General features: G+C 34.7%; 1 protein-coding gene across 1 annotated transcript in view; it reads left to right on the top strand.

Moving 5' to 3' along the window:
- The window catches only part of LOC111511369 (lachesin), a 103,747-nt gene that overhangs the window by 47,053 nt on the left and 39,301 nt on the right, over positions 1-17,393 (top strand). Inside the window, exon 5 of the mRNA XM_074178733.1 lies at positions 2,758-2,886. Coding sequence (XP_074034834.1) covers positions 2,758-2,886 — 129 coding nt within the window. The remainder of the gene's footprint in view (positions 1-2,757; positions 2,887-17,393) is intronic.

Below are 17,393 nucleotides of genomic sequence, written 5' to 3'. Positions count from 1 at the left end.
ATAATAATAATAATTCATAAGATAATTCAAATCACAAAAAGAAATAACTACTCAATATATGAAATTAAAAACACATTAGATAATATAAAATCACAAATATAAGTATAAATATAAAAAGTTGTCAGTTTTGACATATAATATTATTTGAATATAAAATCATACAAACATAAAACTAAATTGACAGTTAAGTATAAGATCACAATTGTAAAATACGCGTACTAGTAATAATATATAAAAACATGTTGATGAAAATGGATTTGATATATATTTACAAAACGATAGTGCCCATATATACACATATATATAAGCACATATGAAATACAGAATTGTAAGTGGACAATATAGCAAAGGAACGTGTGGTTTTTTTTCCATCTACTCAAATAGGCGTAGAAGTTCAAGTCTCTGACTTTGAAGAATATGCTCTTTCAACTCTTCTTTGAAGCGATTGATATTTGAGATAGATTTTATATTTTCAGGAATTCGGTTGTAGAGTTTAAGCGCAAAGTAAGTAAATGATATTTGTGTAACGACCCTGACCATTGGGGGTGTAGTAGACTGATCTCTTTGGCGGGTGTGATACTGATGTGAAGGAAGCGATGCCGTATGTCTATTTGTATGATATTTAGTGCTGGAGCATAAAAAATAAAACTGTCGTATATCTAACAGACGAGTTTCGATGTTTAATTTATCAGAGGGATACCTACCATTTTTAGAGAATATTAATTTAAGAAAACGCCTTTGCATAATTTCAATTTGAGAAATATGACTATTTAATGCTCCTCCCCAAACTACTATTCCATAGCGGATATGACTTTTCACACACAAGCGAGTAGTATAAAGTTTTGAGATATTTTAGAGGTAGGAGTTCTTTAAGTTTCCTAAATTTGAATAGAATGGCTTTCAATTTATTGACGGTATAATTAATATGGATTTATTATTTATCCCATCATCAATGAAATTCCAAACATTGTTGATGATTTGGAGATTCATACCATACTCTCCTCATTGTTTCCACCATAACATGACAACCAGGTCATCTGCGTAGCCTATCAGGTTACTTTTCCTAGGGACCGTCAGATTTAGTACCCCATCATAGCCCCATATGTAGCCTTGTGTAATCCCACAGGTGATGTTAGTTCTTCCCTTGTAGCACGCTGTCTTCAAGGTAGCTGACAATCATATTGTACAGGTATCCAGGCATATCTTCTTTTGATTCCCTTCAGGATCCCTTCCCATTGTGCGAATTTATCACGGCGCATCTTTATCTGCCAATCCTTTCGTTTGCTTCGTCTGTGATATTTTGCCAGGGCATCTGTTACTGACCTACCTTTTCGGTAACCGAACTGATTTTTATCTAGGTCACCTTTTCTTCTATTCCTCTTAAGAGTCTCGCTTTGAACAAATGCTTGAGAAGTTTCCCTATAATGTTCAGGAGAAATATGGGCCCCTTAGATTTACTTTTGCCTTTTTCAATAACAACGGGTCTGAATATCTTCCATTTCTGAGGGAATTGACCTGTTGTTAATAGGAAGTTTATTATTCTCAGACATTATTGCACCTGCGATGATTTCAGTTGGAAGTTCATCCGGACCGTAGGTTTTTCTTCTTGCTGACTTTTGTTGGCTTTCATGAGTTCATTCATTGTGAATGGTGATACCTTCTCTGGTGCCATTGGTAGTCTGTCCAATTTTTTGATCTGGAGAGATGACAACAACGTTTTCTTCTTCAGTTAATCCAATTGGTTGTTTGACTCTGAACTTGTTGGTTACTATTCGGTAGCTCTTTCTCCAGATATCCGCATCTCCTTTTCCTATCAGTGTTTTCCACGCTTTCTCTTTGGCTCCTATCATTGTTTTCTTCAGGTCATTTCTGCTTTGTTTGTATTTTTGTATTCGTTTTGACTTAGTATTTTCTGCAGTTCATTATTTCCTCTATTCGACCTTATCAATTTCTTTTCTGCTTGAGCACATGGCTTACGTTTTCCTGCAACTTCTTCGAACCACCTGTACTATGGAGTTCTATTGCCTTTCACTTCCACTTCGAAAGGATTCCATTACATGCAGCTTTTATGAGTTTTGTCAGTAGTATCACGTTGACACCACCCCCTTTCGTAGCAAATGACCGGTAGTGGGGGCGACGGTGAAGTTGGTAATGAAAATGAAATTTTGGTTTGCAATTTCTCCATCGCCACCACTATCGGTCTTTCTCTCCACTCAGCCAGGGTCATAAATACCTGAACAGAACCATGTATCGACAGTCGACGCTTGGGAGTGGGCGGATTGAGACTCTCGTGGGGACCAACGACTAGACTTGTGGTGTGAGCAGATTGAAGCCCTAAAGTCAGGCCAGAAAACCTTTGCAGCGCATCACTACCTGAGGAGTAGGCATATTAACACCTCCGTGTAGTGATAGCTTTTTGAAAATGGCTTCAAAGTCGAAGTCGAAACTTCGAACTAACAAAATCACAAGACGCGGTGAAACCTTGCCTACAGGTGGCGCAGAAGAATATCCTACTGAATCACAATATATGTTTCGTTATCAACGTATATTATATCTGTCGGACATAACCCGTCTTGATATCAGAAAAACTATTGACTCTCTGCTGATATTTTTTCACCTTTACGTTTTCGATAACCTTGGATATCAATTCACCTGGAAACACTTTTGTATTGTTTCACCATGTATGTCAAAAAATTTACATTTTGTGTTAGCACACTAGGGGAGCGCCATGTCCGCTGAAAAACTTTATTGTTTCAGTGGAAACATTTAGAGGTTCTACGCTGGAACTTGTTCGGGTAGACCGGCGACAGATGGGAGCGTATTTATGCATTGCAAGTAACGATGTCCCTCCAGCAGTCAGCAAACGGATCACTTTGCATATCACTTGTGAGTATAAGATGATTTCAATATAATATTTGTTGTTTCCAAAACCATGGCATCATACTAAATGGTCGTCAAATGGAAACAGAAGCAAAATATTTCAGTCTCATGGATTTTTTAATGAATCGACTGCTAGCAATCAATTTCACCATTCTTTGTTCCATTTGCGAGTATATAAACTCAGTTTTTATATACTGATCTTTGAGTTTCATGAAGAAAGTTATTATGATTGAAATATAGAAAATTCACGCAATTTTTCACATAGTAATGCATATTTGGGCTTGTTGAAAAACAAAATTCCACACATTCAACAAAAAATTCTGAATTTGAATATGTTGAAATCTATTGAAATTAAAAAACAGCTTGTTGAAGACAACATTGTTCTGAATCTGTTGTAAATTTTATATATTTTTTTTATGTCAGTGCTTAGCCCCTACAGTTTTCTCTGATATTCATCTGTTTTCTATTTAGAATTATTATGTATGAAACCAAACAAATAACTACTCGGATTAGGACCTCTGTTGGTATTCATAGAGCTCATTCCTCACTTTTCGATTTCCAAGCTTCTGAAGGCATCTAGAGATTCGTTGTCATGTACCAGTCTTAACAATTTTGGACATTTTTTACTTAGTTTGTGGTCGTTCTCTATGACATGTTGAGCGAGACTAGATTTCTCCAGTCTATGAAACCAAACATGCGAAACATGTTCCTTGTAGCGAACTTATGTAGTCCGCTTGGTTTGACCAACATATTTCTTGCAGCTTATTTCGTAAATCTCAGACTTCGAGTTTTCACTGAAGGTTCTGATATCTATGAATATTGTACATCTTCATCGGCAGCAGGAGGTTGTATATCCTAATGAGGATCTATTTTGAATTGGTGTGAAAGTAACCAGGTTCGAATCAATTCCAGGAAAACCCAGGCATTGGGTTTCTCCAAAAAGATAAATGTTTCGCAACCGGATATCATAATGTCAGGACAGACAATTCCGCTTTCTGCTTTGATAAATTTGTTGGGGGTACAAATGGACACCAAAATATCTTGTATTTTATCAGTTCGGACTTCCATTGTCTAATGTAAAATAAATTGATTTGGAAACCCTGAAAGAATCTGTAAAAAATAAAAAAAATCAACCGAAAAATAATAATTGCATTGAACAAAAAACTGAAATTACAAAGAAATAACATATAAACAACAACCAAAAAATAAAAAATTGAAATATTAATACAAGATGAACATTGAAAAAATATTAGTAACAAGGAATGAAAAATGATAATTATACCACTGCAAGGTGAAACATCATCTTTTGTGAAAAATTCAAGGCATTTTGTTGAACTACTAGGGGGAATCGAAGTTAAAGAACAGGATCAACTGATCAGTTTCGACGTGGAAAGCCTCTACACCAACGTTTCTGTCGAAGAAGCACTTCAAATCATACACAAGAAGCTATCCGGAGATGAGGACCTGAAAGATAGAACAATCTTATCGATACAAGTAATCATAGAATTACTAGGATGCTGTGTACGGAACTGCTACTTCCAACTGAAGGACGAATTCTTTACACAAGATGAGGGACTGCCAATGGGATCGCCACTTTCACCGGTTATAGCCAATATATATATATATATATATATATATATATATATATATATATATATATATATATATATATATATATATATATATATATATATATATATATATATATATATATATATATATATATATATATATATATATATATATATATATATATATATATATATATATGTAGTGGTTTGAAACTCTGGCCATCGAAGAAGCCCATAAGAAGCCCCGAGTCTGGTGGAGATACTTAGACGACACCTTCATAATATGGAACCATGAGAATGCAGAACTAGATACTTTCCTGAAGCACATCAACAACGTAAGTCCTTCCATCACTTTCACAATGGAGAAGGAAGTCCACAACGCATTGCGTTTCTTGGACGTATTGGTGAAGAGGACCGACACTAAATGGGAAACATCTGTATATCGAAAACCCACTCACACAGGACAGTATCTGAACCAGAAATCCAACCACCATCAATCGAGTGAGAGAGGAATCATCAAGACTCTACTAGACCGTGCTTTCGGGTCCTGTAATACAAAGGAAGGTCTCGAAAAGGAGCTGAGCATCATCAAAAATGACCTTCAACGGAATGATCACTCCAAAGTGATGGTAGAGCAGGGCTTAGCTAGAAGACAGCAAGAACTCCACAATGAAGAGAAGCCGCCACAACCAGTACTTGTACTTCCCTACATCAGAGGATTATCGGAAAGGATAAGACGGATTGGGTCCAAGTATACCATCAGGACCTGCTTCAGATCTGGGAATACTATCCATAGCAGCCTCACGAAAATCAGGCCACCAAACGCGGACTGCGATGTCGAGAATTGCATTTAGAATTAATCCATAATGCAATTATATGTAACAACAAAGTGCATTTATTTTCACTCATACATAAATATATACATATATACATATAAATATATACATATATATATATACATATACATATATATACATATACATATACATATACATATATATATATATATATATATATATATATATATATATATATATTTATAAACATATAAGTCGTACAGGATACTGGTTAATATCAAATAAATAAAAAATATTTTTTTAAAAATTATCATTTTAAAATTCTTGTACATTATCGTATGGTCTGTCACTTAAAAAAATTTTCACAGCTTTCCTGAAGCATTGTAAAGATTTTATTTCTGTTATATTCTTTGGCAAATGGTTGAACATTTTGCAACCATTATAGAGAATGGAATCTCTTATGAGTGATGTACTAGGTATTGGCAACTTGATGTTGTTGGATTGCCTTGCCACATAATGGGTTGGTGAAGATTGAAATGTGTTCGAATATTTTTTAATTAAACAAACTGTTTTCATTATAAAGATAGAAATCACTGTTAGAATTCCATGAGTGTTGAAGAGTAATCTACAAGAGTCTGTACGTTTTGATTTGCACATATATCTCATGGCTCGTTTTTGCAAAACTAAAATATTCTGAAGTAGGTAACCACTACATACTCCCCAAAATGGAATTCCATATCTCAAGTGAGATTCCACCAAAGAAAAATAAACAGTCTTAGCTGAAAATTTTAGGCTACTTTTGTTCTCAATAATGTTACTCCCAATGAGTATATTGTCAAGCTCGCATCTGAAAGTTACTATATTAGTTTTCGAAATATTTAGAGAAAGACGATTTGAATCACACCAATTTTTCACTGTCATCATATCGTTGGATATGATTTTAGTTAAATCGTTTGCATTGTCCGATTGCCAAAAATGGTAGTATCGTCTGCAAATAGTGTGAATTTCCCTGAAATATTTATACTTGTCAAATCGTTGACGTAGATGAGGAACAATGTTGGCCCTAGTATTGAACCCTGAGGTACTCCCTTATGTATTTTTCTAATTTCTGAGTGGTGGTTTGTTTCCACCATCTGGCTACGACCTGACAAATATGAGTTGAACCAGCTCAGTATCACTCCTCTGAAACCGCAATAAGGAAGCTTCCTCAGCAGTATTTCGCGATCCACACAGTCGAAAGCCTTCGAGAAATCGCAAAATACTGCAGCAGCAACCTCGCCACTATTGATTCCAGTATAAACTTTTTCCATGAGTGAGAACATTGCATCATTAGTGCCTTTACCACTTTGAAAGCCAAACTGTTCTTCATTGATGATTTTATGTTTTGACAGAAATACAGTTATCCTCAGCTTGACTAGTTTTTCTATAAGTTTTCCTAATGTGGGAATTAGGGAAATAGGCCGATAATGCGAGGGGTCGTCCTGATTTCCTCCTTTATATAGTGGTATTACCAATGATACCTTCAGGAAGTCAGGAAGTTGTTTGTATTTCATTTCTTTGTAATTTCAGTGTTTTGTTTGATAAAATTATTATTTTTTGGTTATTCTTGTTAAATTTCTACAGATTCTTTCAGGGATTTCAAATCAATTCATATTATATTAGATAATGGAAGTCCGAACTGATGAACTACATGGAACTTTCAAATCTATCAGTTTATTGTATCATTCAGAGACTGGCTGTTTCTTGTCCCCATCATACTAAGCATTGTCACTTCAACCAAATAAACACAAATCGAGTGAATCTGTCCGAAAGTTTTGAACAGCTCTACTCTGTTTAGTTCAGTTAATTGGATTTCAAAACTTTGTTAGGTTAGGTCAGGTTGATCATTAGTATCAGTAACAGAGTCCAGAAAGACATTGTTCAGTTTGTTGAAGTGCTCTGACTTGTATCAGAACTAAAGGAGAAGCTGAACCATTTTCATATACGTTTAAAGATTCTAGAACTCTTGATTCAAAGGAGTTTTAATGTGATGGAATGTATAGATCACAGCGTTATACAATCTCGAGAACGTCGAGGATGAACTTGATCTTCTGGACGGTAAATTTTTGAAATTGTACCTGTAGAAACTATATATACAGGGTGTTCCCTAATTACGGTACGAAACTTTAGAGGGTGGTTTGTTAGTTCGTTTCAAAAAGAAAAGTTTTTATGAATATATATCCGGAGTTTTCATAAAAAAACTATCCCATCAGCAGCGCTCAGGAAAATTTTAATGATGTCAACGGCGATCCAGATTTGCTGAAAAGGATCATAATTGGTGACGAATAATGAGTGTATGGTTTTATGACATCGAAATCAAAGTTCAATTGTCTCAATGGAAGAGACTAGGAGAGCCAGGACCAAAAAAGGCACACCGGATTCGATAAAATGTCAAGGCTTTGTAAATTGTTTCCTGCGATTATCGTGGCGTCGTGCATCGAGAGTTCTTGCCAGATGGTCAATAAATAATTTTATCTTGAAACTATGCATCGCTTGCGAGAAGCAATAGGAAGAAAACGTCCGGTACTGTGGAAAAACAATTCATATCTTCAGCATCACGATGATGCATCTGCTCACTTGTCATTTCTTGTTCGTGATTGTCTGGCCAAAAACAACACCCCAGCTTCCGTTATCACCAGATTTGACTCCCTGCGACTTTTTCTGTTCCCAAAATTGAAGAGACACATGAAAGGAGCCACGTATTCGCTCAAATATTCCTGGAGTATCTCTGATTACCCTGCACGCATCGATGATGCGGTTTCTTAAGTCCTCTACATCGCGAACAGGAGTACGATAAACCAAATGCTGTAAAAGTCCCCAAATAGAGAAATCGAGAGGATTGAGATCGGGGATCTAGCGGGCCAGTTCTGTGGTCCTCCTCGACCTATCCACTGATTTGCATATATTTCAGTTAAATGCCGACGTGCTACTTGACTGAAATGGGCGGGAGCCTCATCATGCATAAAATACATATCCCTTCTGACGCCCAAAGGAACTTCCTACAGCAGTAGGTACTGGATGTAGTTCTCTTAAAAATTGAACGTATGCGTCACCATTTGATCGAGAAGGTGGAAAATGAGGCCCAATTAAATCATCCCCAATAACTCGGAGCCACACTTTAAGAGAAAACTGTTCTTGATGGTTAGTTTCGACAATAGCGTGAGGGTTTTCGTCAGCCCATATGTGTTAATTATGAAAATTATTAATCTTATCCCGAGAAAAACTATATTCGTCTGTGAATTCTATAGTTTTCAGAAAGTCACAATTCCTTCTAATAATTTCCAACATCCAATTGCAAAATTCAAGACGGTTCGGAAAGTCCCGCGGTAACAGTACCTGTACTCGCTGCAGATGGTAAGGGTATAAGAGTTGTTCTTTTAAAATTCGAAATACCGTCATATGATCAACATTTAGCTGGAAAGCAATCTTTTTAGTACTGGTAATAGGTTGTTCTTTAATCAAATTAAGTACTGCTTCCTCAAGCTTCCACAATCCTGCGTTCTTTTGTCGAATGAACCATATTCTCGTAATCGTTGATGAAGTCGAGCAAATATTCTATGTGAAGGATGCTGCCGTTGAGGATACAGTTCAGCATATCTTCTAGAAGCTTCTAACCCATTCCCATGCGACTGACCGTAAACGTAATGCATATCAGCCATTTCCTGATTTGTGTATGCCATTTTAATAACAAGTGAATTATTAAAGTAACAAATTAAGAACAGAACAACAACACTCAATTAGTACTAATTCAATTTTGAAAATTCACAAACTGACAGCGTCATACCAATTTAATTGTCACTATTGCTGACAGCGACCTACTAGATTATTTTCGCATTTATGACGATGTTTCTCTGTAGTAAAATAATTTTTTGCTGCGAACTGGTTTATTTCGGGCAAAAAACCCATGAGACATTTTTTGTTTAGAATGGAACAGGTTATCGAAAATAAATTTCAAAATGGTGAACAAATAATAAGACAAAAAGTTACATTGGAAATAAATTTTAAGGGTTGCGTTTTCCACCCCTTACAGCTATGGGGTAAACCAAATAAATTTCTGGCTAAGTGTCTTTTTGGTAGTACAAAACGTCAGGGTAATTTCAATATAGTAACTTTTTTAGTGCTTGTGAAAAAATTGTTATACAAATTATATATTCCCCCTTTAAGAGGCTGCTCCAATGAAGTTTCTTTATATGGAAGATCCTATCTTTTTTTCGATGAGGAATCGCCTCCTTAAATGTTTTACACTTATTCAGTTACACCCTGTATACATTGATGAGCGAATAGTTATTTCATGAGAATAATGAAAATCCACCTTATTTTTTGACCAAAGTAGTATTTCTGCTGAAATTATTTCAATTACGTGAGAAGAATTTTTGCAAAGGATAAAAATACAGGTTAGGTGAATCGCCTGTTTTTTAATCCCTTTCGACCTAATTACATACCCATTAAAACTCAAAAGACTTTAAAATTTGTACCACGGATACAAAAATGTATATCAATTAGATCTTTGACTGTGTTCGGTAGTTTATTTCTATACAATATAGTCTCTTCGAAACTAGTATATCTGTCAGTATATTTTGATCATCTCCACATCAATCAGCAGAATATAAATTCTGAGTTATCTCTTCAAATGAAAGTATTTCTCTTTTTCCACTTTACTACAGAAGTATTGCAGCTTTTCCAAATAAAACTTATTAATCATTCCGAAATCCACTCGTGGAGTTGTTGGAGTGATTTTTAACGAATCCAGCCAACAAGTTAATGAAAACATAATTTCTCTTCATTCATGTTTACGGTTTTCATCAGTTATTCGTGTCATTCAATCCAATCGTAGTGATGTCGATCAATAAAAAATCCGGAATAGGTTGGAACTTTCATATTCCGAGGCGACAAAAATGAAACATTTCAACAAAAATTTGTTTTCTTTCCTACAGAGTGGTCAAATTATTTTGGCAGTCGGAAATTTCTTATAGGTTGAAATCAGAGTTGCTTCTCAATTTTTTTTTCGCAAGATGGACACCTTTTTTATTCCAAGAACGCGGAAAGAAGAATTGTGGGTTGAAAAAATTGAATTTCTATAATGAACTTCTTATTCAATACTTGGCAACGTGCGGCTCGTAAAGAGTAATAAGAAATTGATTTCTCAGACTCATTTATTTTTCAATTTATTCAAAATTTGGTATTTTTGCTATATGTTGAATCAAAATATACCACGACACAGTACAATAAATATTTATTGAGATATGAAGCTAGAAAAACACATGGCATTGAAACGGACAAATCTTCTACAACAAGCTGATCAATTAACTGCACCCCGAAATTTCATACATCAAAATAATATTTGTATTACGGAGACGTGTCCCCAATTTGTGTAACATTCGTCTGCCGAATTACATAAGGTTGGACTCGTGAAAGTTTTCAACATCCCTTGTTACGGTCTGCATAACTTTGAACAGAACACTGAAGTTGACAATTCGCAAACATAAATTCATTTTATTCTTTCTCGTTTTATCATGCCATTTCCCGGAGTTTTCTAGAATAACAAATTAAAACAGTAATTTCACACATGAATGTTTGACAAAATTCCATTTGATCTTCATTATCTGTCCCATAAAGACTTTCGAAACGTTGATTTGACGGGGAATTTTTGTGAGTTTTTTTTCAAATTATCTGGTTGTATCGAAAGTTTTGTTCGTTTCTATGTCATGCGTTTTTGTAGTTCCTTATGTTAATAAGTATTTATTCTACTGTGTCTGTGTCTACAGGGTGATTCAAAAGTACTTTGACAAACTTCAGGAGGTGATTCCTCACAATATTCTAATATGAATTGTCCAAATAAATAAATGTCCGCAAACGCTTCATTTCCAAGATACAGGATGTTGAAGTTTTATTTTTATTTTCGTTTTTTTCAAATAACTTTCGAAATACTGAACTTAATTGAACGAAACTTGGTAATAGGAGGTTTTTGAGGTGTCAAATTCGAACCTGACGTTCTTATTGCTCTTACTCGTAGGGGGCGTCACCTACACGTCATTTTCTTTTTTAAAGATTCATAACTTTTTTGGGCATACTTCTTCTGACACATTTTTCAGTAAAAAAATCGATTCCTCTATCATATCTACGTAAATAAGCTACCCTTGTTACTAGTCGCTGTAAGCAACCGTTTTCTAAATATTTGGACTTGAAAACTTCAAGTCGATTACTTGATAATCGATGCATGTTGAAGTTATTACGAATATTCAAGTATTCAAGATATTGCAGAGAGAACAGATGTTAACCGAGAGAGTGTACGACGTATTTTACAGAAAAATAAATTTACGCCTTATAAACCTAAATTTATCAATACATTGCGATATGCGCTTGTATTTTTCTTTTTGGTTTCAAGTGGAAAAAGAAGAAAATTATCATTTTTCTTATCAAATTTTATGGACAGATGAAACGACCTTCTCTTCAAATAGCGTTGTGAGCTCGCAAAACTGCAGGTGGTGGGCAAAAGAAAACCCACATTTCGTAATCGAATGTCGAGATCAATATTCGTTTAAGACGAATGTATGGTGTGGCATATTAAACGATCACATTATAGGACCATACTTTTTTAGACATAATTTTAATTCTGCGGACTACCTACACTTTGTAAATACCGAACTATCTGAAGTTTTGGATAATATGCCCCTTCAAGTAAGAAATGTTGTGTGGTATCAGTGTGATGGTGCACCTATTCATACTACAAGGGTGGTTAAAAAGCGTCTTTTGGAAATATTTAGGGGCAAAGTAATCAGTCGCAATATGGAACACTTTTGGCCGCCTAGATCTCCTGATATAACCCCACTAGATTTCTTCTTGTGGGGTTACTTAAAACAAAAGGTGTATAAGCAAAGACTTTTTCGAGATATAAACCATTTAGAGGCAGTTATTCGAGAATGTGTTGTAAGCACGAAACGTAGTATAAAGAATTCAGTTAAAGATGTTTTTAAAGGACAATTGATTGCATTGAACGTGGTGGAAGGCACACCGAAATGTGACTCTTTATTTTGTATTTCTATTGGTATTTACATGGTTTAGGCATATGTTTCGATTTGATTTAGTGTTCTTAATTTAAATTATGACTTTATTTCAACAGATGTTTGTTAGAATTTTTTACGGTTTAGTTTTCTAGGCAACAAAATCTAAATTGATTTCTGATGTAATTTTGTTCATTCATACCTCATAAAAGATATTTAATAAATGTGAAATTAGTGCCTTAGTTTAATTGCGTTGTAATTTTTCGTAATTAGTAATTCAAAAGAGGTTTAGCTGAATTTGAGAAATCGGCAAACTGTAAAAAAAACTAAATTTGTACTAGAGAGCTAAAAATTGGTATATGGGTAAAAATGAAAAAACAATCATCTTTTCTCTTTACCGATTTTCGAAATTTCGAGCAATAACTGCTTTTCATTTTTTGGAAAAAATGTCAAATTGGACAGGGAAGAAAAATCACTTGATCGATCATATGCATGTCATTTGGTATCATTTTTAAAGCACAACCCAATGAAGATATCAAAAGTTGCTTGAAGAGATGAACAAAAAAAATCCCATTTGATGCGGACTTTATGTGTGACACTGTATATGAGAAGATGGTACAAAGCTCCCCACACTTTTTCAATAATTGTACAATTTTTTTTTCATTATTTTCATTCAATCTCTGCTAAAAATTATTTTGCACTTCTCATTTCATTGTGCAATGGTACGCGTTTGGTCATCAAAAAGATCACCGGAAATATTATTCCTGAAGCAACCATTTTAACTGGGAAGTTCAAAGGAAAAGTGGTCCTGTTGTCACGTATTCCAATGATACCGTGAGAATCTACCATACCGTTCAAAAGACTACAGTTTTAAATTCGTTTAGCTTTCGCCATGTCTATGAATAAGTCTCAAAGCCAAACAATGTCCATTTGTGGTTTAGATTTGGAAAATCTATTTTTTTTCATGGGCAACTATATGTTGCATTTCACGTGTAGGGAAACCATCGAATTTATTTGTATTAGTTAAAGACAGGTTAACCAAAAATATTGTGCACAGATTAGTGCTTAATTGAATTGAAAATGAAAGTATTTATAATTCAAAATAATAAATATTATTGTTGAAGATTTAAGACTATCTACCCTACCTACCTTATTTATAAGTTTAAGTGACATATGTTATTCACTTACAACTTTGTAGTATACTCATTTGTTACAAAATTGAAAAAAATAATAATAAATTTAAAAATTAATTCTTTTGTATTGATTTTTACTCAATATCAACTGTACGAAAATCTCAATCAATCGTGTTCAGAGTCCTTCCCCTTCAAATCCTAATCCAGTGGATTTTTATACCACCTTTAACGTTTTCGTCTTCGTTCATGAATAATAATTTCATTGTACTAAGGCAGTGATCACCAACCTCTTCAATGTGTTGAGCTACTTTGTTAATTTTGGAATAAACAGCGAGCTACCCACACGGAAGACACGTTACGCAACGTAAATGAAATAATCCACAGTTAATTTATCATTATATGTATTTATTTCACTACTTTACTGGTAATACATAATACATAGGTACTAGTAATAAACTAATAACAAAATAACTAATATTACTACGTACGTACATGTCACAACGGCATGTCACGTATGATTTAAAAATAGTTAATAATAACAACAAAAAAGTAACGCACTATCATGAACATAAACATTGAAAAATAAAAAAGCACGTTCAATGAGAAGGCTGACACTCAGACTCATCGATAATATTTTTAATGTTTGCAGTATAATTTGATGCAGCCATTCGAATACAATTATCCAAATGTTCATCTATAAGTCGATTGCGATATTTGTTCTTAATAAACTTTATGTTGGAAAAAGAAGATTCACATAAATAGGTTGAACTGAATAATGCTTTCACTCTCAAGGCAACACGCCATAGAACTGAATATTTGTCTTTACTTACAATAGGCCAGATACATTCAGTACTTGAGACTAACGATTTTAAGGCTAAATCATTTTGAAACTCAATGACTTCCATTTCTGTTGCAGCGATGTCTTCGCCAAAGTTCTGCATAACACAAGTTGCAAACTGTTGGATATCAATTTCCATAAAGGGTGAAACAACAAACTGCGCTACTAAAGCCACTTCATTGAAATCCTTAAAACGATTTTTGAAGTTATTCATCAGGGTAGAAATTATTTCTACATAATATTTTTGTCATAGGGTTCTAATGGATTTTGAGATATTTTTTCTGAAAGAATAAGAAAATGCTTGGCATCGCTGTTAATTAAGTTTTGTTCCCAAAACTCCAGCTTTTTGATAAATGCTTTTATATCAGAAATCATTTCCGCTAGTTCTTTGTCTCTCCCCCTGCAAATTAAGTTCTTTTAATTTCTCTGTAACGTCCACGAGAAAACCAAAATCTCTAAGCCAGATTGAATTTTTTAGTTCCGGAGTCGGTTCATCGCGTTGTTTGAAAAATTGAACTATGCCAGATAGGACATCATTAAAACGTTTCAGCACCCGTCCTCTACTTAACCATCGGACTTCAGAGTGAAGGAGTAGGTCCCCGTATTGACAGTCTACTTCATCGGCCAAGGCTCTGAATAATCTTGTTCATAATTTTTCCACCAGTTTCCTAACGTTGTTTAGTTTCAGGAAATTTCCACATAATGCTTGCCGATGGATAAATGGATAATGCAGTGGTAACAGAGAAATTGCGGAAAAGTTTCATCTTTACGACATAACGCCACCAGACCCTTATCACAACCCACCATAGCTGGAGTGCCATCGGTTGTCAAGCCTACCATTTTTGATATTGGAACTTTTTCGGAAGAAATAATATTTTTCAAATGGGAAAATAACTCATGTCCAGTAGTGTGTCCTTTCAGTGGAATGAACTTCAAAAGATCTTCTTTAATCGTAAAATCACTAAAAACCATCCTGACGAACACGGCCATCTGGGCAGTGTCAACGATATCTGTTGATTCATCCAGTTGAAGTGAAAAATAAACACAGTTATCTAAGTCAGTTTTTAATTGTAAAAAAATATCATTGCTCATTACTTCTACACGTCTCATCACTGTATTAGCAGAAAGTTGCATAGATTTTATAGCTGAAACTATCTCGTCTTTATTTCTAAAGTTGGCAAATAACGAATCGGCAGCTTCTGAAAACGCCTGTTTTATCATTTCCCCGTCTTCATAAGGTTTCTTTTTTTGTGCAATTATCTGGGACACACGGTACGATGCTTCAGTTGCAGTCTTATTTTTGTCGACTGTTAAAAATATTGATTGTTGTCCAATTAACTGCCTTTTTAGCTGTTTCAGTTTCTCCTTTCTGGCGGCAGGATGTAGTGGGAATCATTTTTCAAAATTAGAATGTACAGTTTGATGATGTCTCTCAATATTTCCTTTTTTAGCAACGGAGACCGAAGTATTACATAACAAACACACATTTTCATCTTTAACTTCTGTGAAAAAGTACTGTTCTTCCCATTCCGAATGAAAGTGGTATGTCTTTACCTTCTTACAACTGCTTGCCATAATATTATTTTTGTTGTTCTTTACTAACCCAACCGCTGGACGTTGGTTACGCGTTCAGTTTTAAACTAAGCGCAATGTCGCCGCACCGTGCGTATTTATCCCGTTCAAAGCAATCCAGATCGTTCTCGAACACTAACGCGCTGGTCTGGCTGGTCGGTTCTAGCCGATTCTAGCTTGATAGCGTTAGCGGCAGATCGCTCACCGCAACGTTGCCGCTGTTTATGTTTAATATTATGACAATTAGATTTTTTCGTGGAATTTTTGGAAGCTTCTCTGATTTTTGCAGTTTGTATTTTTCAAATTAAAATCGTTGTGAGAGCTACCAGAATTGCCTCCGCGAGCTACCGGTAGCTGGCGACCGCTGTACTAAGGGGTTACAGTAGTAGAAAATCTGTCACGGATTTCACTAGTTCGGACTTCCATTGTAATATATAAAATGATTTGAAATCCCTGAAACAACTAAAAAAGAAGAATTAAAAATAAATAGCTGTAAATGACAATTATAGTATGCAAAAAAACCTGAAATGAAATAATAGTGAAATTGACTTCCTTCCATGAATTCTTCGTTATTTGCAATCACAATCTATTTCCGTTCCATCGTGCCATCTATGAGATTATCCGAGGAAAACAATTCCATGAAGTTGTTTTTATATGCCAATATTTGACTTGAACTTTATTACTTCGCGCGTACACAAAGTCTGTTTTTATTACAGAAACGCCTATTTCGAACTCGATGATGCCCTCTAGCAATATTCTTCGATTCGAATATAATCCTCCAATCGAACCAACAAAGTTGTTCAGTATATTCCAAGCTAAGAATGAGCGGTAGAAGGAAAATTGAAATACTAATTGGACTTGATTTCAAGAGACGAGTTCCAGTTTGAATGACATTAAAATATTGTGAATTCTTCAGTGCCGACCCAATCTAGGGACAGATTGAAATTTGACTGAATACCAAACAGATATTATTCAATTTTTTACAGTTGTTTGTAAATTGGAAATTGGATTGCTTCAGGGCTACTTCCAGCAAGTCAAAGATGACGTAACGACTTCGCGATGATATACAAAAAAAAAACAATTAGATATAGGAATAAAATACTTAGTCTTATTTCCACTTACTTAATGTATTGATATTGATACGACCAAGGTTTCGGTTTTTACATCATTCTCAAGTGTTCTAGCACTACTGACCTAAATAGAAATATGGGAGTATATATACACACATCGGAAAAGTCTAGGGATATTTTTAAAAATGGCAATAATTTTTTTTTAGATCGCTTTAGGGAAAAAAAGTTGACGGGTGATTATGAAACGAATGTAACTTACAACAAAATTTATTAAATGGTCAAAAATACTGAGTGCGCATATAAGCAAAACTAAAAAAAAAATATGGCTCTTCTTTGGCACCCCGAAAAAAAAAAATAATACAAAAAAAATTGGAATCAGTACAAAAAATGGCCTCCACGCTGGTTTATTACGGCCCTACATCTATCGTGCATCGACAAAATGAGATTGTCAATGTCTTGTTGAGGTACATTTGCCCATTCAGCGATTAAAAG

Source organism: Leptinotarsa decemlineata, unplaced genomic scaffold (assembly GCF_025532065.1).
Source record: "Leptinotarsa decemlineata unplaced genomic scaffold, Ldec_3_MD MMD2_tig00004307_RagTag_RagTag, whole genome shotgun sequence".
Lineage (NCBI taxonomy): Eukaryota > Metazoa > Arthropoda > Insecta > Coleoptera > Chrysomelidae > Leptinotarsa > Leptinotarsa decemlineata.
Note: the sequence above shows the minus strand (reverse complement) of the source record. Positions and strands in the feature narration are given on the sequence as shown.